The sequence below is a fragment of the Muntiacus reevesi genome, chromosome 1 (assembly GCF_963930625.1).
Source record: "Muntiacus reevesi chromosome 1, mMunRee1.1, whole genome shotgun sequence".
NCBI lineage: Eukaryota > Metazoa > Chordata > Mammalia > Artiodactyla > Cervidae > Muntiacus > Muntiacus reevesi.
Window position 1 is genome coordinate 194349660 of NC_089249.1, and position 18241 is coordinate 194367900.

At 48.5% G+C, this 18241-nt stretch overlaps 1 protein-coding gene across 10 annotated transcripts in view; it reads left to right on the plus strand.

Moving 5' to 3' along the window:
* The first annotated feature begins 448 nt into the window (after positions 1-448).
* Positions 449-18241, plus strand: part of SMARCA4 (SWI/SNF related, matrix associated, actin dependent regulator of chromatin, subfamily a, member 4) — an 89786-nt gene continuing 71993 nt past the window's right edge. For 8 of the 10 annotated variants that reach the window (XM_065917799.1, XM_065917794.1, XM_065917798.1 and 5 more), the window contains exons 1-2: positions 449-576; positions 17727-17976. In XM_065917799.1, coding sequence (XP_065773871.1) covers positions 17755-17976 — 222 coding nt within the window. In that variant the 5' untranslated portion in view covers positions 449-576; positions 17727-17754. The other 2 variants (XM_065917795.1, XM_065917796.1) reach the window with 2 other exon arrangements.

Below are 18241 nucleotides of genomic sequence, written 5' to 3' on the forward strand. Positions count from 1 at the left end.
CGCTTTCCCCGCAGACCTCTCCACCACCCATCCCATCCCCCAACCTCCCGCTGCCACCTACACCTCCACCACCGCCGCAGTGCCGCCTGCTCTGCGCATGCTCGGTGGCGTTGAGACGCGCGGCGTGCGAGGACGGAGACCACCGCGCGCAAGCGCATGACCGTCCCGCACAGAGTGGGGAGGCGCGTCGGGCGCTCTAGCTCTCTCTGGCCCCACCCACCTCTCCCCGACAGCCCCGGCTAGACGCGCACGCGCGCTAGGGGCGGAAGGGCGGGCGGGCACGCGCACGAGGACTGGCCAGCAGCGGAAGCGAGAGAGGGAGTTCGTGGTGGGGGGAGGGGAGGTGGCGAGTGCGCGCGCAGCGGGGGCGCGGGCAGCGTGGGGGGGCGGCTGAGGCAGGCGGGCGCGCGCGCGAGGCTTACCCTCGCTTGGCGGCGGCGGCGGCGGCGGCGGCGGCGGCGGCGGCGGTGGCTGCTTCTTTGTTTCGTGAGGAGAAGCGAGACGCCCATTCTGCCCCCGGCCCCGCGTGGAGGGGCGGGGGCGGCGCCGGGAAGGCGACGGCGCCAGCAACTCCCGGTAAGGAACGCGGGTCGCGGGGGGAGCGCGGCGCGGGTCTTGGGAGGACGGTTTGAATGGAGCCGGGGCGCCGAGGGGGGAGGGGGCCGCCGGCGCCCGGAGCGGGGCCGGGGTACGGCGGCGCCCGAGGGTCAAGAAGCCTGGCCGGCACCGCGCGCGCGGGGAAGGCCACAGGCAGCGAGGCCTCGGCGACTACAGTATCCGCGGGCCGGCGGAGTGGGGGCCCGGGCCGCGTGGAGGCCGCGCGCCCCCTGCGCGCGCTCTCGCCGGGGTCGCTGGACAAAGCGCGTCGCCAGGTCGGCGGTCCAGGGGCCCACATCCCGGTGTCCGCCGGGGCTGCAACAATAGCCAGGCGTCCGGGCTTTTCTGGTTACGTTCTAACGGGTCCGACTCGAATGTTGCCTTTTGGCGAGGCTGCAGTCGGAGCTCAATAGAAAAAACCCCAGGTGTGTCCAGCGTCGCCCGGACACGAACATTAGCAACCCCCCTGGGTTAGCCGACCTGAATTTTTATTTTTAAAAAAGTCGCGTCGTTTTAGATTTTCAAGGAAAGGTAAATAACTCTGCTAACCCCTCGCAAGTAGTGACTTGAGAATATTTGCCCCGAAGCCGGGGGTCGGCAGCAGTGGGGGAGGACGGGGAGAACTGTTTGCTATTGAAAGCATTGTTTTAGTTTTGCATTCTTTCCCCTTTCTTCCAATCGATTTTCCAGATTAAGGTGTTTTATTAAAACGTGAATCTCTCAGGAGAAGGTGTTTTGTGAAGGTCTTGAAGACAGTAGTGTTGATGTTTTTTCCCCCTAGTGAATCATTGGGGAAAGTAGGGAATAAGCAGTGAGAGCCACTTCCTAGGAATTTGAAACAAGTTTTCACTTTCAAATGACAGGCCTGATTCGAGTTTGACTCCTCGCTGTTGCTGGTCACTTCGCTGTGTGACAGGAGGCAAATATCTTAATCTTTGGGAACCTCTCAGTGTCCTCATGTGTGAAATGAGAATAATGGCACAAATGGAGCTGGTGAAAGCCTGTAAAATGGTTCCTGTCAAGAGCAAAGCCCTATTGTTGTTCAGTTCAATCTCTTCCTTTCTTGTTCAACACATACTTGTTGAGCACCAACTGGGTGTTTGGTAGTTGGAGGTTGGGTGCGCAGAAGGGCCTGTTCAGTCTTGTAGGGGAACAGGTGGTAAACGTGGGAACAGCTGGAGGCCTGTCATGTGTGAGGAACACAGCTGATGGGTGCGAGTGGTGGGAACCAGACATCAGGGTAGCTGCATGGAAGAGGGGGCCTTTACTCAGGCTTAGGGAGGACCCCCAGGTTGTGTTTGACCACCCGGGACCAGTTGTTGCTCCCCTTTGATACTTTTGCACATGGTCCTCTTGATCCTTTCTTGTGTTAGGAGTTACTCCAGTTTGTAATTACACATCTCTTCTCCAAGGGCCATCAGAGCTGTGTCTGTGTAATCTCCTTTAGTGTACCCTGGCCCAGTGTATAGTAGGTCCTTTGCGAACATTTGTGGATGAAGGAGGAGGGTATTCTTGAGGATTGAGTAGCCTTGTGTGTGAAGTACTTGGCCCAGGACTTGAGGGCGAGTTGCAGACAATAAATACTAGTTGCTGGTGCTGTGTTTTGCTTTGTTTTTTAATTTTTTTCTAAAGCTTTCCAGGTCCTTTACCCCAAACCTCATTCCCCCAACAGTGAGGGTATGGGGTGGTGGTGAATAGGAGGTGGTGTTGTGAAGTGCTAGTTCTGGAATTAGACCTCCTGGATTCACAGTCAACTCTAAATTCTAGTTTTACCTCAAGACACTTAGCAGTAGGTTCCCCCACTTGAGAAACAGATATGACAGCAGTGCCAGCTCAAAGAATTGTTGTGAGGGTTGAAAAGATAGTATGGGAAGTGGCTTAATATGCTGCAGAGTCTGGCATGTAATGAGCTCTCAGCTTATTGGAGGTGGTTTTGTTTATATGTATGTATTTGTAAATTAACTGTTCAGAAAACTGAAAATATGAGTCATTCTGTATCCCAGAAACCCCAGGTTTGATGTGCTGGTTATATACGTTTTCCTAATTTTCTTTAAACTCAATATATATACGATTATGAAAATAATAAGCGTTCCTCCTCATGCCACTTGAAATCATTTGTGCCCAGCCTTTCACGGGGGCTTCCCTGGTGGCTCAGTGGTAAAGAATCCTCCTACCAATGCAAGAGATACAGGAGACATGGATTCAGTCCCTGGGTCGGGAAGATCCCCTGGAGGAGGGCTTGGCAACCCACTCCACTATTCTTGCCTGGAGATTCCTGGACAGAGAAGCCTGGTGGGCTACAGTCCATGGGGTCACAGAGTTGGACACAATTGAGCAAACACGCCAGCCCTTCAGGAGATGTTGATCTTGCAGGTTTTTTTGGGGGGGGGTGTTCATCGTGGGGTGACCTCATCACCCCACCTGCAGCTTTGGTGCAGGGCAGTGCAGTGGTCTCCAGACTTTCTGTCAGTGAAAAGCATGCCAACATAAACACATATTTATTTTTTTAAAACACGTAATTTATTTATATGCCTTTGCTTCTCTTGTGGGCCCTCAAAACATTGGGAGGTAACCATAGACCAGCTTCCGGTCCTCACTGTTTATCAGATGTGGGAGAGAGGGAGAGACTCAGTGTGTTGGGTGAATATCCCATGAGATCTTTCTACCAGTGAAGAAACTGAGGTCCAGGCATATTTCACCAGGACCTCTGGGGTTGAACATCCAAGTTTGACTCCTGGGTTGGCCGGTTTCCCTCTTGTTGCCTCCAAGAAATGGGGTAAGTCCTCAGGAATGACGGTTGATTTTGGCCTGGGTCATCAGGGCTGCCGTGGCTCAGGGGGCATTCAGATTGACCCCAGACAGAGCACAATGTCCATGGCGCCCCCTGGAGTTGTGCAGGAAGTGGCCCACCCACGCATTCCCCGTTAGTATAGGGAACAGGCATGCACCTGCTATGAACCTGATGCTGCTGGGGGCTGGGGGTTAAGCCAAGAACAGGCATGCAAGGACCCTGTCCTCATTCATTCATATCCATCTCCTTATGGAGATGGACCAGCAAAAAGGGCTGGTCCAGTAATAGTACCCAACGTGTACGATTGTTGCAAGGACTAAACAATAGCAAAATGGTGGATGACCAATGTTAAGTGCTTAGGAAAGCGCCTGACATACAAGAGTAAACAGTTTGTCGCTGTTGTTATTTATTTATTAGGATCCCAACAACATCCTAGCAGGTTAAGATACAGAATAGATTTTTGCCCCATTGCAGTAGTTTCATATATTTTCAAAGTGGTAGAAAAGGAATGGGTGCCTCCATCTCGTCTTTAATAATTTTAAAATGCTGTGCTTTGCAGTTTCACCATACGGCACTGGAAAGAGGGAAGTGTGTTAGGTGGCTTGGATTTTGAAAAACATAAAATGTTTTCCATTTCACATGTCTCCTCGTAACTTGATTGGAATGCTGGAGAATCAAAGGGTTTTTTTTAAAAAATAAAAAGAATGCGCAAAACCTACTCTAAAAGGGAAGTAACAGCACGAGAATATTGGTGAGGGGAGGGGTCTGAGGGTGAATCTGTGAGAACTGAGTTGAGGTCATGTGAGCTCTTATCTTCCAGGTGTCATCCCTAAGAAGCAGGAAGCTCATCGGTGTGATCAATGATATCTTCGTGTTTGCTCTTGTGTGTTTAGTTGTCAGTCGTGTCTGACTCTTTGTGACCCCATGGACTGGAGCCCGCCAGGTGCCTCTGTCCATGGAATTTCCCAGGCAAGAATACTGGAGTAGGTTGCTGTTTCCTACTCCAGGGGATCTTTCCGACCCAGGGATCGAACCCCCATCTCCTGGGTCTCCTGAATTGCAGGAAGATTCCTTTTTTTTTTTTTTAAGGCAGATTCTTTACTTGCTGAACCATTGGGGAAATTTTTCAGGATATGGATTTGGGCATGAGAAAGTAGGCCTCTGCTCATCTTCCTGAGCGGAAAGAGGCCTGGAGCTGCCTCCAGGCGTAGCTGGGTTTCTTGGGGGATTCCGTTTCCCACAGCAGAGGGAGGGGAAGGGTTGTAGCCAATTCCCTCCAGTTCCCCTCAGGGAATGGACTTTGCTGCCCTGGCGCCTTCTTGGAAGCCAAGACTGGTTTCCAGAGCTTGGTTTTGGGGCTCCGTTACTTTGCCTAAGGGCTGTGTATTCATTTCTGTGTGTGGACACTTGTAACCGGGAGCAGTCTGAGTTTTGCTCACGGTGAAGTCTACCAGCTCCTGGATGTGACAAAGAGGAAGGTCTTTCCCATTGAGGACCTGCTGAAGAGCCCGTGGGGTTGTACTCAATATTTTGGCATAGTCCATAGGGGAAAAGAATCTGAAAAGGGTTGTGTACAAATATCACTGTGTTGTACACCTGAAGCTAACACATGGTAAATCAACTAGACTGCAATTTAAAAAAAAAAGAGGATGGGCTTTCACATGGCTCGCTGGGGTGGTGTAAGTTCTGCTTTCACCGGCAAGTCGTGCCCCGCTGGTTCAGGAAGCAGGTGGCCTTCTGGCCGTTGCTGCCTCACCTGGTACCGTGAGAGACGGAGGGGGCAGGGTTTGCCCCAAGAGCCTCAGTGTAGTTAGAGGGAGGATGTCTCTTGTGCCCATAGCTACACTGATGCGCAGGGGGCTCCTCCGTGCACCCTGGGAGCCACTTCTGGCCCTGATGCTCTCCGGGCACACATTGGACCGCAGCCTGGACTCCTGGCGCCGCCTCAGAATAGCCCCTGGAGGCTCTCGCCTCTGGAGTGCTCTTTCTGCTGCACTTGGTGCTCCGCTGGACGCTCCTCCTCCTGTGTCTCCTGTTCTTCAGCCGGCATCGGTGTTCCAGGGCTGGTTGCCCCCAGGGAAGGGACACTTTTTGTATTTCTTTTGTTTGATAATTCTTTTCTTTTATTTATGGCTGTGCTGAGTCTTCCTTGCTTCTCAGTCTTAGTTTTCCAGTTGCAGTAAGCAGGGGCGACTCCTTAGTTGCAGCGCACGGACTTCTCATTGCTGTGGCTCCCCTTGTTGCGTAGCAGAGGCTTTAGGTGTGTGGGCTTAAGTAGTTGCGGCACGTTGGCACAGTGGTTGCCGCTCCTGGGCTCTAGCGCACTGGCTCAGTACTTGTGTTGCACAGGGTTCGTTGCTCTGTGGCATGTGGGGTCTTCCTGGACCAGGGATGGGACCCACGTCTCCTGTATTGGCAGGTGGACTCTTGGCCACCAGGAGAGCCCCCTGTGTTTCAGATGGCATGGCATGTGCTAGCTGAAGCCCTTCTGGTCACTTTGGTCATCCCTGTCTCCTCTTATTCTCTCACTCTCACATCCATTCCATCTGCCAGTTCAGAAAAATCTTCTAAAACCATCATCAGACCATGTCACTGCCTTACTTGGAATATACCAGTGGTTTCCCATTGCACCTTGGGTGGACTTCTACTTCCTCACCCCTGCCCTCGAGGCCTGTTATCTGTGCCCTTCACCCATCTCTGATCTTGTCTGCGGCCTCCCCCTTCTCACCTGCTCTTCTCCTTCAGGGTCCCACCCCAGGGCCTTTGTACCTGCTGGTCCTGTGCCTGCCCACAGCCACCGGCTCCCATCGCACTCCAGATTTCTGCTCAGATGTGTCCCCATCACTGAGACTGTCCTGGCCACCGTGATTGGAAGCGCACCTCCCATCAGCCTGACTGTTAATCCTACTTGAGTGCACAGCACTTCCACCCACTAGCAACGTTGTGTCCTGTTTATTTGTGTCATTCAGTCGTCAGTCCCACCAGGCAGAGACTTTGTTCTCTGCTGCATGCCCAGTCCCTGGAACCCAGTTCAGGATGAGTTTGTTCTCCCCAGGTGTTTGGAGGTGGCCTGTCACAACACTGCCACAAGTGGCGGTTGGAGGTGCCACACTTGGGTTTTGTGCGTCCCCTTGTAGGGGAATTTCTCTTCAGCCATCTCCAGGAGTCACAGGTAATGCTCAGTGTTGAGTACAGAGCAGGCCTCACAGCAGACTCAGTGGTGGTCCTGCTGTTCATCCAGTGGGGCTCGGTCAGCATTAACAGAGGCGAGGAGAGTCTACCCAGGTTTCAGAGGTGGAGCAGGGTCAGGACTGAAGCTGAAGCTCCAATACTTTGGCCACCTGATGCAAAGAGCTGGCTCATTGGAAAAGACCCTGATGCAGGAGAAGAGGGCGACAGAGGATGATGGTTGGGTGGCATCATCAACTCAGTGGATGTGAGTCTGAGCAAACTCCGGGAGATAATGAAGGACAAGGAAGCCTTGTGTGCTATAGTCCATGGGGTCGAAAAGAGTTGGAGACGACTGAGCGACTGAACAAGGGTCAGGACAGAGCTGTAAAGCTTGTTATGGTTACTTGATGTGTATTTATGTTGGGTCATCTGGAGTCTGCTGTGCTAAGTCGTGTCTTAACTCTTTGCAACCCCGTGGACTGTAACCCGCCAGGCTCCTCTGTCCATGGAATTTTCCAGGCTAGAACACTGGAGTGGGTTGCCATTTCCTCCTCCAGGGCACATGGAGTCTGGGTCATAGTAAAGAGTTGTAGATAGGCAGTGTTTGTGTTCTGGAAGGTAGACAGTTTTATCTCCCTGCCAGGTTAGAGCTTGAACTCCCTGAGGGCCTGGTTGCCTTCCTGTCTCCTGCCATGTTATAAGTGGGGAGGTGCTCTTCAGTGGTTTTCAAATGAATGAAATACTTAAGGGCGGAGTGGGAGGGGGAGGATTCCAGTGAATCAAGTGATGTATAATTCCCAGTGCTAAAAATAATACTGGGTAACAATTTGGCATGTCTGCCTCTTAGGTAGACCTGAGAAGACATTGTAATTTATCATCATCAGGACATGATTTTTTAGTTTCTGAAATGTGTTCTCTTTTAAATGCAGGGCAAGGTTTTGCTACTTAATCATGTTGCAAGGATAGTGTTTGCCACAGAACAGCCAGCTTCCAGGCAGCTGTGGGCTCAGGAATGTGCCATTTCCATGGGGTCCCTGAAACCACAGGTGCCCTGACCCACATGTCCTTGCTGGTTTGATGACTGCTGCACCCCACAGCCTCAGGTCAAGTGTGGAGGGTTTTATTAGTTGTGGAGTATCTAGGGGAAGTCTCATTTTGTAGTTTAAATGTGACGAATGAGGCTGGATTTGCTGAAGCCACCCAGCCAAGCCTCTTTGAACTCTCTCTCAGCTCCGAGTCATGACTTGACTGCCATGGAGCTGCTGCTGAAATGTGTCTTCAAATTTCTCTACGCCCCAGAAACAAATAGCAGCTATCCTGCAAGATGGGGAAAAAAACACCTTAACTGATCATCTCAGTAAACAGATTTCAGAGGGTCCCTATCACCCCTTAGCAGCCTGTCCTGCTGTAGTGGTCAGCCACCATGATCCTTTTTAAGAGAAACCATGGTCCTTAGAAGAGAAGCACTAAGGCTGGTGCAAAAGAAGAAATGAGATCTCTGATACTGAAGCAGTCTGGTTCCACATCTGAACATCAGCACAGCAATTTTGGTGAAGTTGAAAGTAGATGGAAAATAACACAGTTTCCAAATGCTTTCATCGTCCTTGTTTATTTCCCCAGAGACACTTCCTGGGCATCTTTTCTGGGTGTTGACTTCCCACGTATTTTGTCTGACCTAGGCTTTTTTTTTTCCTCCTTAAAAAGTATGTGTGTGTTTAAATCCTGTTTACAGAAGTAATAGATGGTTAAAACAAACACACACAAAGAAAATACTCCAGAAGTCTCTGATGTGGAACGTGTTAAGTTCCCCATCACACGCCTCCATAGAGAGCCACTGGCAGTTTGGTGCATGTTTTCTTGGGGTTAGCTTCTATGCTTGGATTAACATGAGGAAATTGTTATTCTTAGCAAAACGGTGCTCAGGCCTACACCCCTAACTTTGACGGTACCTTCTTCCCCTGCTTCATTTTGGACCATCTCTGTATACGTATGTACAGTGCTACCTCATTCTTTTTCTTTTTTTTTTTAACTTATTCATTTATTTACCTATTTTGGTTTTGATTGCCTGGTTTGATTTGCTGGGTTTTGATTGCCTCACACACCCTTTCTCCAGTTGCAAGCAGAAGCTATTTTCTAGTTGCAGTGCACAGGCTTCCCATTGCAGTGGTTTCTCTTGTTGCAAAACACAGGCTCTAGGCACATGGTCTTCAGTGGTTGCAGCGCTTGGGTGTAACAGTCCCATGGCAGGTGGGGTCTTAGTTCCTCAACCAGGGATTGAACCCACTGCCTTGCATTGGCAGGCAGGTGGACCTCCAGGAAAGTTCTGCAGTCAGCCAAGGGAAGGAGCCTCTCTGTGATTTCTTTGCGGCTGATGTGTCCTCAGTAATAGTCACTGCTGCTGGTGCTAAGTCCCTTCAATCGTGTCCAACTCTATGCGACCCCGTAGACAGCAGCCCACCAGGCTCCCCCGTCCCTGGGATTCTCCAGGCAAGAACACCGGAGTGGGTTGCCATTTCCTTCTCCAACTCGTGAAAGTGAAAAGTGAAAGTGCAGTCGCTCAGTCGTGTCCGACTCTTAGCGACCCCATGGATTGCAGCCCACAGGCTCCTCCGTGCATGGGATTTTCCAGGCAAGAGTACTGGAGTGGGGTGCCATTGCCTTCTCTGATAATAGTCACTAGTGACTAGTAATAGTCACACAGAAGCAAAACATAATCCCCCTGAATTTTGAAATATTCCTTTCTTTCTATATCTCCATGACCTTGAAGCAGTTAAGGAAAACCTGCTTTCTCTCTTCACAGTACTTTTGACACCAAACATGTTTTTTTTACCCCACCAGACAGTTCTCCAAGTTTGTGTGGACACCATTCAGGTGTCCTGCAGTTCATTTGAATTCTGACACTAACCACCCAGAGTTAGTGGAGACCTCACAGGTTAGGGGTTCAGTCCCATGAGACTGATGCCCCTTCAGATGCCAGTGGCAAGTAGTGAGTGGGTTTCCAGGTTATCCACACTCCTGTCCAGCTTGGTTACAAACAGGGATTCCCATGATGCCTTGTCCGGTTTGGTAATTTGCTGCTGCTGCTGCTGTAGTGTCTGATTCTTTGTGATCCTATGGACTGTAGCCCCCAGGCTCCTCTGTCCACAGGACTTCCTAGGCAAGAATAATGCAGTGGGTTGCCATTTCCTTCTCCAAGGAATCTTACTTATTTTTACCAGTTTATAAAGGCTACAGATGAACAGCCAGCAGAAGAGATACGTAAGGTGAGGTCCAGAAAAGTCCTGAGTGCAGAAGTGTCTGTCCCTATGCAGTTGGGGTGCACCACCCTCTTAGCACATGAATGTGTTCAGCAGCCCTGAAGTTCTGTGAACCCCGTAGTTTAGGGTTTTTGGTTCTTCGTCACATAACCATGATCTATGAACTCAGTCTCCAGCTCCTCTCCCCTCTTTGGAGGATGTAGCTGAAGTTTCTAAACTATTAACATCTTCCTTCTGACCAGCTCCCATCCTAAAGTCATTCAGGAGCCCACCTGGAGTAGCCTCATTAGAACCAAAGACTGTCCTGTCTCTGAGGGAATTCTAAGGGATTTTGGAGCTCTGTGTAAGATGCTCTTATCACCCTTATCACTTAGGAAATTGCATGGGTTTTAGGAACTCTGTCAAGAACTAAAGGTAGAGACCACAAATACATTATTTCTCATTGTCACAGATAGACAAAGATTTCTTAAACAGAACCCTAGAACCATTAATTGTAAAAGAACAGACTTGATATATTCAGTTCAGTTCAGTCGCTCAGTCATGTCTGATTCTTTTCAACCCCATGGACTGTAGCATGCCAAGCTTCCCTGTCCATCGCTTAACTCCTGGAGCTTGCCTAAACTCATATCCATTGAGTCGGTGATGCCATCCAACCGTCTCATCCTCTGCTGTCCCCTTCTCCCGCCTTCAGTCTTTCCCAGCATCAGGGTCTTTTCCAGTGAGTCAGTTCCTCTCATCAGGTGGCCAAAGTGTTGGAGTTTTAGCTTTAGCATCAGTTTTTCCAGTGAATATTTGGGACTGATTTCCTTCAGAATTGACTGGTTTGGTCTCCTAGCAGTCCAAGGGACTCTCAAGAGTCTTCTCCAACACCACAGTACAAAAGCATCAATTTCTTCAGCACGCAGCTTTCTTTATAGTCCAACTCTCACATCCATACATGACTACTGGAAAAACCATAGCTTTGACTAGATGGATGTTTGTCAGCAAAGTGATGTCTCTGCTTTTTAATATGCTGTCTAGGTTTGTCATATCCTTTCTTCCAAGGAGCAAGTGTCTTTTTAGTTTCATGGCTGCAGTCACCATCTGCAGTGATTTTGGAGCCCGAGAAAATAAAGTCTGTCACCATTTCCATTGTTTCTCCACCTGTTTGCTATGAAGTGATGAAACTGAATGCCATGATCTTCATTGAATGTTGAGTTTTAAGCCAACTTTTTCACTCTCCTCTTTCACTTTTATCAAGAGGCTCTTTAGTTCTTTGCTTTCTGCCATAAGGGTGGCGTCATCTGCATATCTGAGGTTATTGATATTTCTCCCAGCAGTCTTGATTCCAGCTTGGGCTTCCCTGGTGGCTCAGCTGGTAAAGGAACCGCCTGTAATGCGAGAGACCTACGTTCGATCCCAGGGTTGGGAAGAACTCCTGGAGAAGGGAAAGGCTACCCACTCCAGTATTCTGACCTGGAGAATTCCATGGACTGTGTAGTCCATGGGGTCGCAGAGAATCAGACACGACTGAGTGACTTTCACTTGATATATTGAACATCATTAAAATTAAGAACTTGTCTTCATCACTGAGAGACATTAATTGTAATCAGTTATCCACAATAAAATGTTAGTAAAAACTTAGAGCCTGTATAAAAGTGGATCTTTTGGTGGCCGGTGAGCCTATGAAAAGGTGCAACACCTTTAGTCACAAGGGAAATGCAAATTAAAACCATAATGAGATACAATTATACACTCACCGGAACCGTTACAAGTTAAAAAGACTGACAGCACCAAATGTTGAATTAGAGGAACTGGAATGCTTACTATGTTGCTGCAGGGAGGGCAGTGTATGCCATTATTTTGCTAATTTAGAAAACTGGCAATATCTGTCAAGGTAACGTTGTTACGCCTCCCTTATGACAAGCAGTTCCCCTCCTGGACACGTGCACAAGGAAAATGTGCGCCTCCATCCACCTACTGACATTGTTCACATCAGCTTTACATGAACTAGCCAAAACCTGGGAGCACAGGGTCCGGGAATAGGAGAACTGATGGCTGTCCCTACAGCATGGATGCTCCTCCCAGACCTGACGTTGTGCAGAAGTAAACTGTATGACCCTCCTTTCAGACGGAGTTCAGTAGCAGGTGAAACTAACCTACAGTGAGAGAATCAGAACAGGGATTCTGCTGGGAGGGTGGTGGTCTCGGCTTGAACCAAGTGCCGTGGAGGTGCTGTATCTGATCTAAGACTCTTGCAGCTGTACATCTAGGATCTGGACCCTTCAAGTATGCCACGACCTGAGAGACCACATCGAGGGCTGGAAGGCTGCTCCCTGCTTCCCTTTTCCTGTACTCCACACCCACACGATGCTGTAGGTCTGCCCTCCTGTGTCCGAGGGTGGTACGAGCACCAGTGCCCAGTGGGTTGCGTTGTTTCCTTAGTGCTTATCTTGGGTCTTGGTTACAGCATGCGTGATCTGTGCTGCAGTATGTGGGATCTTTTGTCGAGGTGCACAAACTTGCTAGTTGTGTCATGCAGGCTCAGCAGTTGCGGTGTGCAAGCTTGGTTGCTCCTTGGCGTGTGGAATCTTTGTTCCCCAACCAGGGCTTGAACTTGCGTCCTGTGCATTGCAAGGCAGATTCTTAACCACTAGACCACCAGGGAAGTCCCAGATTTTTTTTTTTTAAATTGAGGTATAGCTGGTTTTAGAAAAGGCCGAGGAACCAGAGATCAAATTGCCAATATCCGCTGGATCATCGAAAAAGCAAGAGAGTTCCAGAGAAACATCTATTTCTGCTTTATTGACTATGCAGAAGCCTTCAACTGTGTGGATCACAATAAACTGTGGAAAATTCTGAAACAGATGGGAATACCAGACCACCTGACCTGCCTCTTGAGAAACCTGTATGCAGGTCAGGAAGCAACAGTTAGAACTGGACATGGAACAACAGACTGGTTCCAAATAGGAAAAGGAGTACGTCAAGGCTGTATATTGTCACCCTGCTTATTTAACTTCTATGCAGAGTACATCATGAGAAACTCTGGGCTGGAAGAAGCACAAGCTGGAATCAAGATTGCTGGGAGAAATATTAATAACCTCAGATATGCAGATGACACCACCCTTATGGCAGAGAGTGAAGAGGAACTAAAAAGCCTCTTGAGGAAAGTGAAAGAGGAGAGTGAAAAAGTTGGCTTAAAGCTCAACATTCAGAAAACTAAGATCATGGCATCTGGTCCCATCACCTCATGGGAAATAGATGGGGAGACAGTGGAAACAGTGTCAGACTTCATTTTTGGGGGCTCCGAAATCACTGTGGATTGTGACTGCAGCCATGGAATTAAAAGACGCTTACTCCTTGGAAGGAAAGTTATGACCAACCTAGATAGCATGTTAAAAAGCAGAGACATCACTTTGCCAACAAAGGTCTGTCTGGTCAAGGCTATGGTTTTTCCAGTGGTCATGTATGGATGTGAGAGTTGGACTGTGAAGAAAGCTGAGTGCTGAAAAATTGATGCTTTTGAACTGTGGTGTTGGAGAAGATTCTTGAGAGTCCCTTGGACTGCAAGGAGATCCAACCAGTCCATCCTAAAGGAGATCAGTCCTGGGTGTTCATTAGAAGAACTGATGCTGAAGCTGAAACTCCAATACTTTGGCCACCTCATGCGAAGAGTTGACTCATTGGAAAAGACCCTGATGCTGGGAGGGATTGGGGGCAGGAGGAGAAGGGGGCGACAGAGGATGAGATGGCTGGATGGCATCACCGACTCGATGGGCATGAGTGTGGGTAAACTCTGGGAGTTGGTGATGGACAGGGAGGCCTGGCGTGCTGCGATTCACAGGGTTGCAGAGTCAGACACGACTGAGCGACTGAACTGAACTGAACTGATAGTTGTGTGTGTGTGCATGCTTAGTTGCTCAGTCATGTACAACTCTTTGTGACTCCATGGACTGTACAGGCTCCTCTATCCATGAGATTCTCTAGGCAAGAATACTGGAGTGGGTAGCCAGTCCCTTCTCCAGGGAATCTTCCCAACCCAGGGATCAAACCCAGGTCTCTTTCATTGCAGGTGGGTTCTTTACTATCTGTGCCACCAGGGAAGTCCAAGATATAGTTGATTTATAATATTCCATTAGTTTCAGATATACAACATTGTGATTCAAACATTTTTCTACATTGTACTCCACTTAAAGTTATCATAAAATATTGGCTATTATTCCCTGCGCTGTACAATATATCTTTGTAGTTCATTTTATACGTACTGTTTTGTACCTCTTCATCCTCTACCTGCCTCTTGCCCCTCCTCCTTCATTTCTTCCCACTGGTAACCACCAGTTTGTTCTCTATATTTGTGAGTCTGTTTCTGTTTTGTTATATTCATTGGGTTTATTTTTAGGTTCCATATGTAAGTGATAACATAGAGTATTTGTCTTTCTCCTAATTGACTAAGCAGAATACCTGCCAGGTCCATCCATGTTGCAGATGGCAAAGTTTCATTCTTTTTTATGGTGGGGTAATATTCCATTGTCTAGACTATTACTCCGTTCATCTGTTGGTGGACACTTATGTTGCTCCCAAGTCTTGGCTACCGTAAACAATACTGCTGTGAACATTTGGGTGCGTATTTTTTTTTTCTGCATGTATTCTTGCCTGCTTTGTTGTAGATTAACTGACCATCGTTGCATGGTTTGTTTCTAACCTGTCTATTCCGTTCTGTTGATCTCTGTCTGTTTCTGTGCCGGTGCCACACTCTTGATTACTCTGGCTTTGTAGAACAGTCTGAAGTCAGGGAGCATGATACCTCTAGCCCCATTCTTCTTTCAGGATTGCTTTGGTAATTTGGGGTCTTTGGTGTCTCCATACAAATTTTAGAATTATTTGTTCTAGTTCTGTAAAAAAAAAAAAAAATGCCATGGGTATTGTGATAGTGATTGCATTGAATCTGTAGATTGCCTTGAGAGGTTTGGTCATTTTAACAATATTAATTCTTTCAATCCACGAACACAGTGTATCTTTCTATTTGTGTCATCTTCAGTTTCATTAATTCTTTTGTGTGTGTGTGTATGAGATTTCTGTTTATTTATTTTGGCTGTGCTGGGTCTTCATTGCTGCACGGGCTTTCTCTAGTTGCGCAAGCAGAGGCTATTCTCTAGTTGCGGTATGCGGGCTTCTCATTGCAGCTTCTCATTTTGGAGCACAGGCTCCAAACTCTCATTTTGGAGTTCTAGATTGCATGGGCTTCCGTAGTTGTGATGCATGGGCTCACGGTGGCATGTGAAATCTTTCCAGAGCAGGGATTGAACCTGTGTCCTGTGCACTGGCAGGCGGATTCTTAATCCCTGGACTACCAGGAAAGTCCCTCAGTTTCTTTCATTAGTGTCTTAGAGTTTTCCGAGTACAGGTCCTTTTGAATCATCTCAGATTTTGCTTCCAAATGAATTGGTCTCGAATTTGTTTTCTGTTTTTTTAAAGTTTGATTAAAAAAAAAAGAAAATAAAGTTTGATTTTTCCTTGAGCACATTGGGTTTGTGATGTGTGGGGAAGGGATTGTGAGCACGTTCTCTGACATTCCTGTTGCGTGTGTTTAAAGTTCATCTCAAAGGCTCCTAGAGCTCTGGAGGAGACCAGGGATGCAGGCAAAATGGAGGAGTGTTTGCTCATTTGGTTGGGTGTGTTCACAGGCAGGGGGAGGTATTTGGCTCTGCCGAGATTTCTCATCCTCTTTGTTCCCGTTACTTAGTTGTGAAACTGGAGTGAAGAAGTTTTGGCTTTTGATCCGTTATCCAGGAAGATATACCCCCACCTTTCACAGGAAGACCTTTTTTTTAAAAATCAGAAAAATTAAAAATGTTCCTGTACTGGGACTTCCCTGGTGGTCTAGTGGTTAAGACTCCATACTGCCAGAAGGAGCAGGCACGGGTTTGATCCCTGGTCAGAGAACTAAGATCCAACATGCCATGCCATGTGTTGTGGCCAAAATATTAAAAAGTAAAGTAAAGCATGTTTAAAGCATCCCCCAAAATATTCCTGTACCTTTTCAAGATTTATCCTTGAAATCAGGAGAGCCTAGTAAAGTTTAAGTGAAAGTGAAAGTTGCTCAGTCGTAGACACGACTCTTTGCGACCCCATGGATTATACAGTCCATGGAATTCTCCAGGCCAAAATCCTGGAGTGGGTAGCCTTTCCCTTCTCCAGGGAACCTTCCCGACCCAGGGATCAAACCGGAGTCTCCTACTTTGTCAGGTGGATTCTTCACCACTGAGCCACCAGGGAAGCCTGACCTTCATGGGAAAAGAATCTAGAAAAATGTGGATATGTGTATATGTGCATATCCACTGGTTGACTCTGCCGATTCATTTTGCTGTAGCAAAGTGATTCTGTGCAGCAGAAAGGAACACAACACTGAATTAACTATATTGCAGTTAAGCAAAGTAAAAAGCTAGAGGGGGACTTTAAAATAACAGGATGCATCAGGCCCGGGAAACTTGATTGAACCTCTAGAATTTGCATCTTGAAGACTACTAAATGATGAAAAGGGTCCTAGGTGTGATTCTCTGAAGGGAAACTGTGCCTGGAATGTGCTGAGTAGTCCTGTAGAGTGAGCCTCTGCCCGTGTGTGGAGTAGCCTCGAAGGAGAAGCCCTGGAGGCAGCACCAGTCAGCCCGCCCTCCTTTGAGGGCTCTGTTGTCACAGCTCTGGGGGGCTCTGCGGAGCTACAGCCTTCCCTCCCCACAGATACCCCTCAGCCCACCTTCCTGGGAGGGTAAGAGGGCAGGACTGTTTCTTGCTGTCTGCAGGGCCAGCAAACACATAACCTCTGAGTCTGGTGGGTTGATTGGTGATTTTACATTTCTGTGTTCTTTTTGTATTTTCCAGATTTTAGCACTGAGAATGCCTTACTCTCTCATCAGGAAAGGGGTTGTTACATTAAAGAGAATCTTACTTAAGGTCATGTAACTACACAACAGATTGAAAATTGAACCCTTACTATAGAAAGCCCTTATAAAATTGATCAGCTCACAGACCAGTCAAAGGAATCATGACTTAGCTCACATTAGGAATTTTGGGGCTGATTTTTGGATCTTGTGGAGGCTCTGGGTCATACTTCTGGGTATCAGGTTTTAGTTTGCAGCCCTTGAGTATCACTTTAAATTAAAAAAAATTTTTTTCTTTTTTATTTGACTGCACTGGATTTTAGTTGCTGCATGTGGGGATCTAGTTCCCTCACCAGGGATTGAACCCAGGCCCTGTGCACTGGAAGTGTGGAGTCTTAGCCACTGGACTACCAGGGAAGTCCTGAATATCACTTTTGAGGTATTTGAGATACCAGAGTGCCATTAGTTATGTAATTTGCCACTAGTTAATGTAGTTAGTTATGTAATTATGCCATTAGTTATGTAGGCTCTTTAAAGGAGCCTACTTTTAAAACTTAAATTCGTTTATTTTAAAGGAAACTTGGTCTCACTGAATTAAGTTGAAACCAGCATTCCTTGCCATGAATATTTGTTTTAGTTGAATTGATGAAGGTCCAGTCAGATGATGTTGCCGGCAAAGGCTTTGAGCCTCAGTCACGCTCCTCTTTTTTCTTAAATGGAAAGATGAGCAAGCATTCGGAGGGCGTGAAGGGTGTGTCAGCACTTCCCTGAGACGAGCCCTCTCTTATAACTAGAAAGCTACCAGGGGACGTCAGGCAGTATCTGTCACCTGCTGCCCCACCTCCTGGGTCCCACCCCTTCCTCAGGGCACTTGGGTTTTTTGGGTGTCTGACTATCATCTGCTTGGAGAGGAATGGAGGAGAAAGGACTGGGTGGCTGGGGGGTGCCTGTCGGAGGCTCTGACCTGACCGTGTGTGATCGTCCTGGACCTGCTGTGACTCACCCAAGCAGTGGCTGTGACCCCCACACTGACCAGGACTTTTTTCCAAGCAGGAGACCACTGTCCGCAGCTCCTGTGAAGATGTCCACACCGGACCCAGCCCTGGGCGGAACTCCTCGGCCAGGCCCTTCTCCCGGCCCAGGCCCCTCCCCGGGAGCCATGTTGGGCCCCAGCCCAGGCCCCTCCCCTGGCTCCGCCCACAGCATCATGGGACCCAGCCCGGGGCCTCCCTCGGCAGGACACCCCATCCCGACCCAGGGCCCTGGAGGGTACCCTCAGGACAACATGCACCAGATGCACAAGGTAGGAAGCTCCGGGCCCTCGGCCCCACCAGCTGGGTCCACACGCGCAGGGGCTGGAGGGTGCGCAGTATGTCCTGAGCCCCACTGCGAGCTGGCAGCTGTCCTAACCCTGGGTCTCTCACGCCTGTTGTTTTATTAATGAATAGTGAAGTTGCTCAGTCGTGTCTGACTCATTGCGACCCCATGAACTGTAGCCTGCCAGGCTCCATGGGATTTTCCAGGCAAGTGTACTGGAGTGGGTTGCCATTTCCTTCTCCAGAGGATCT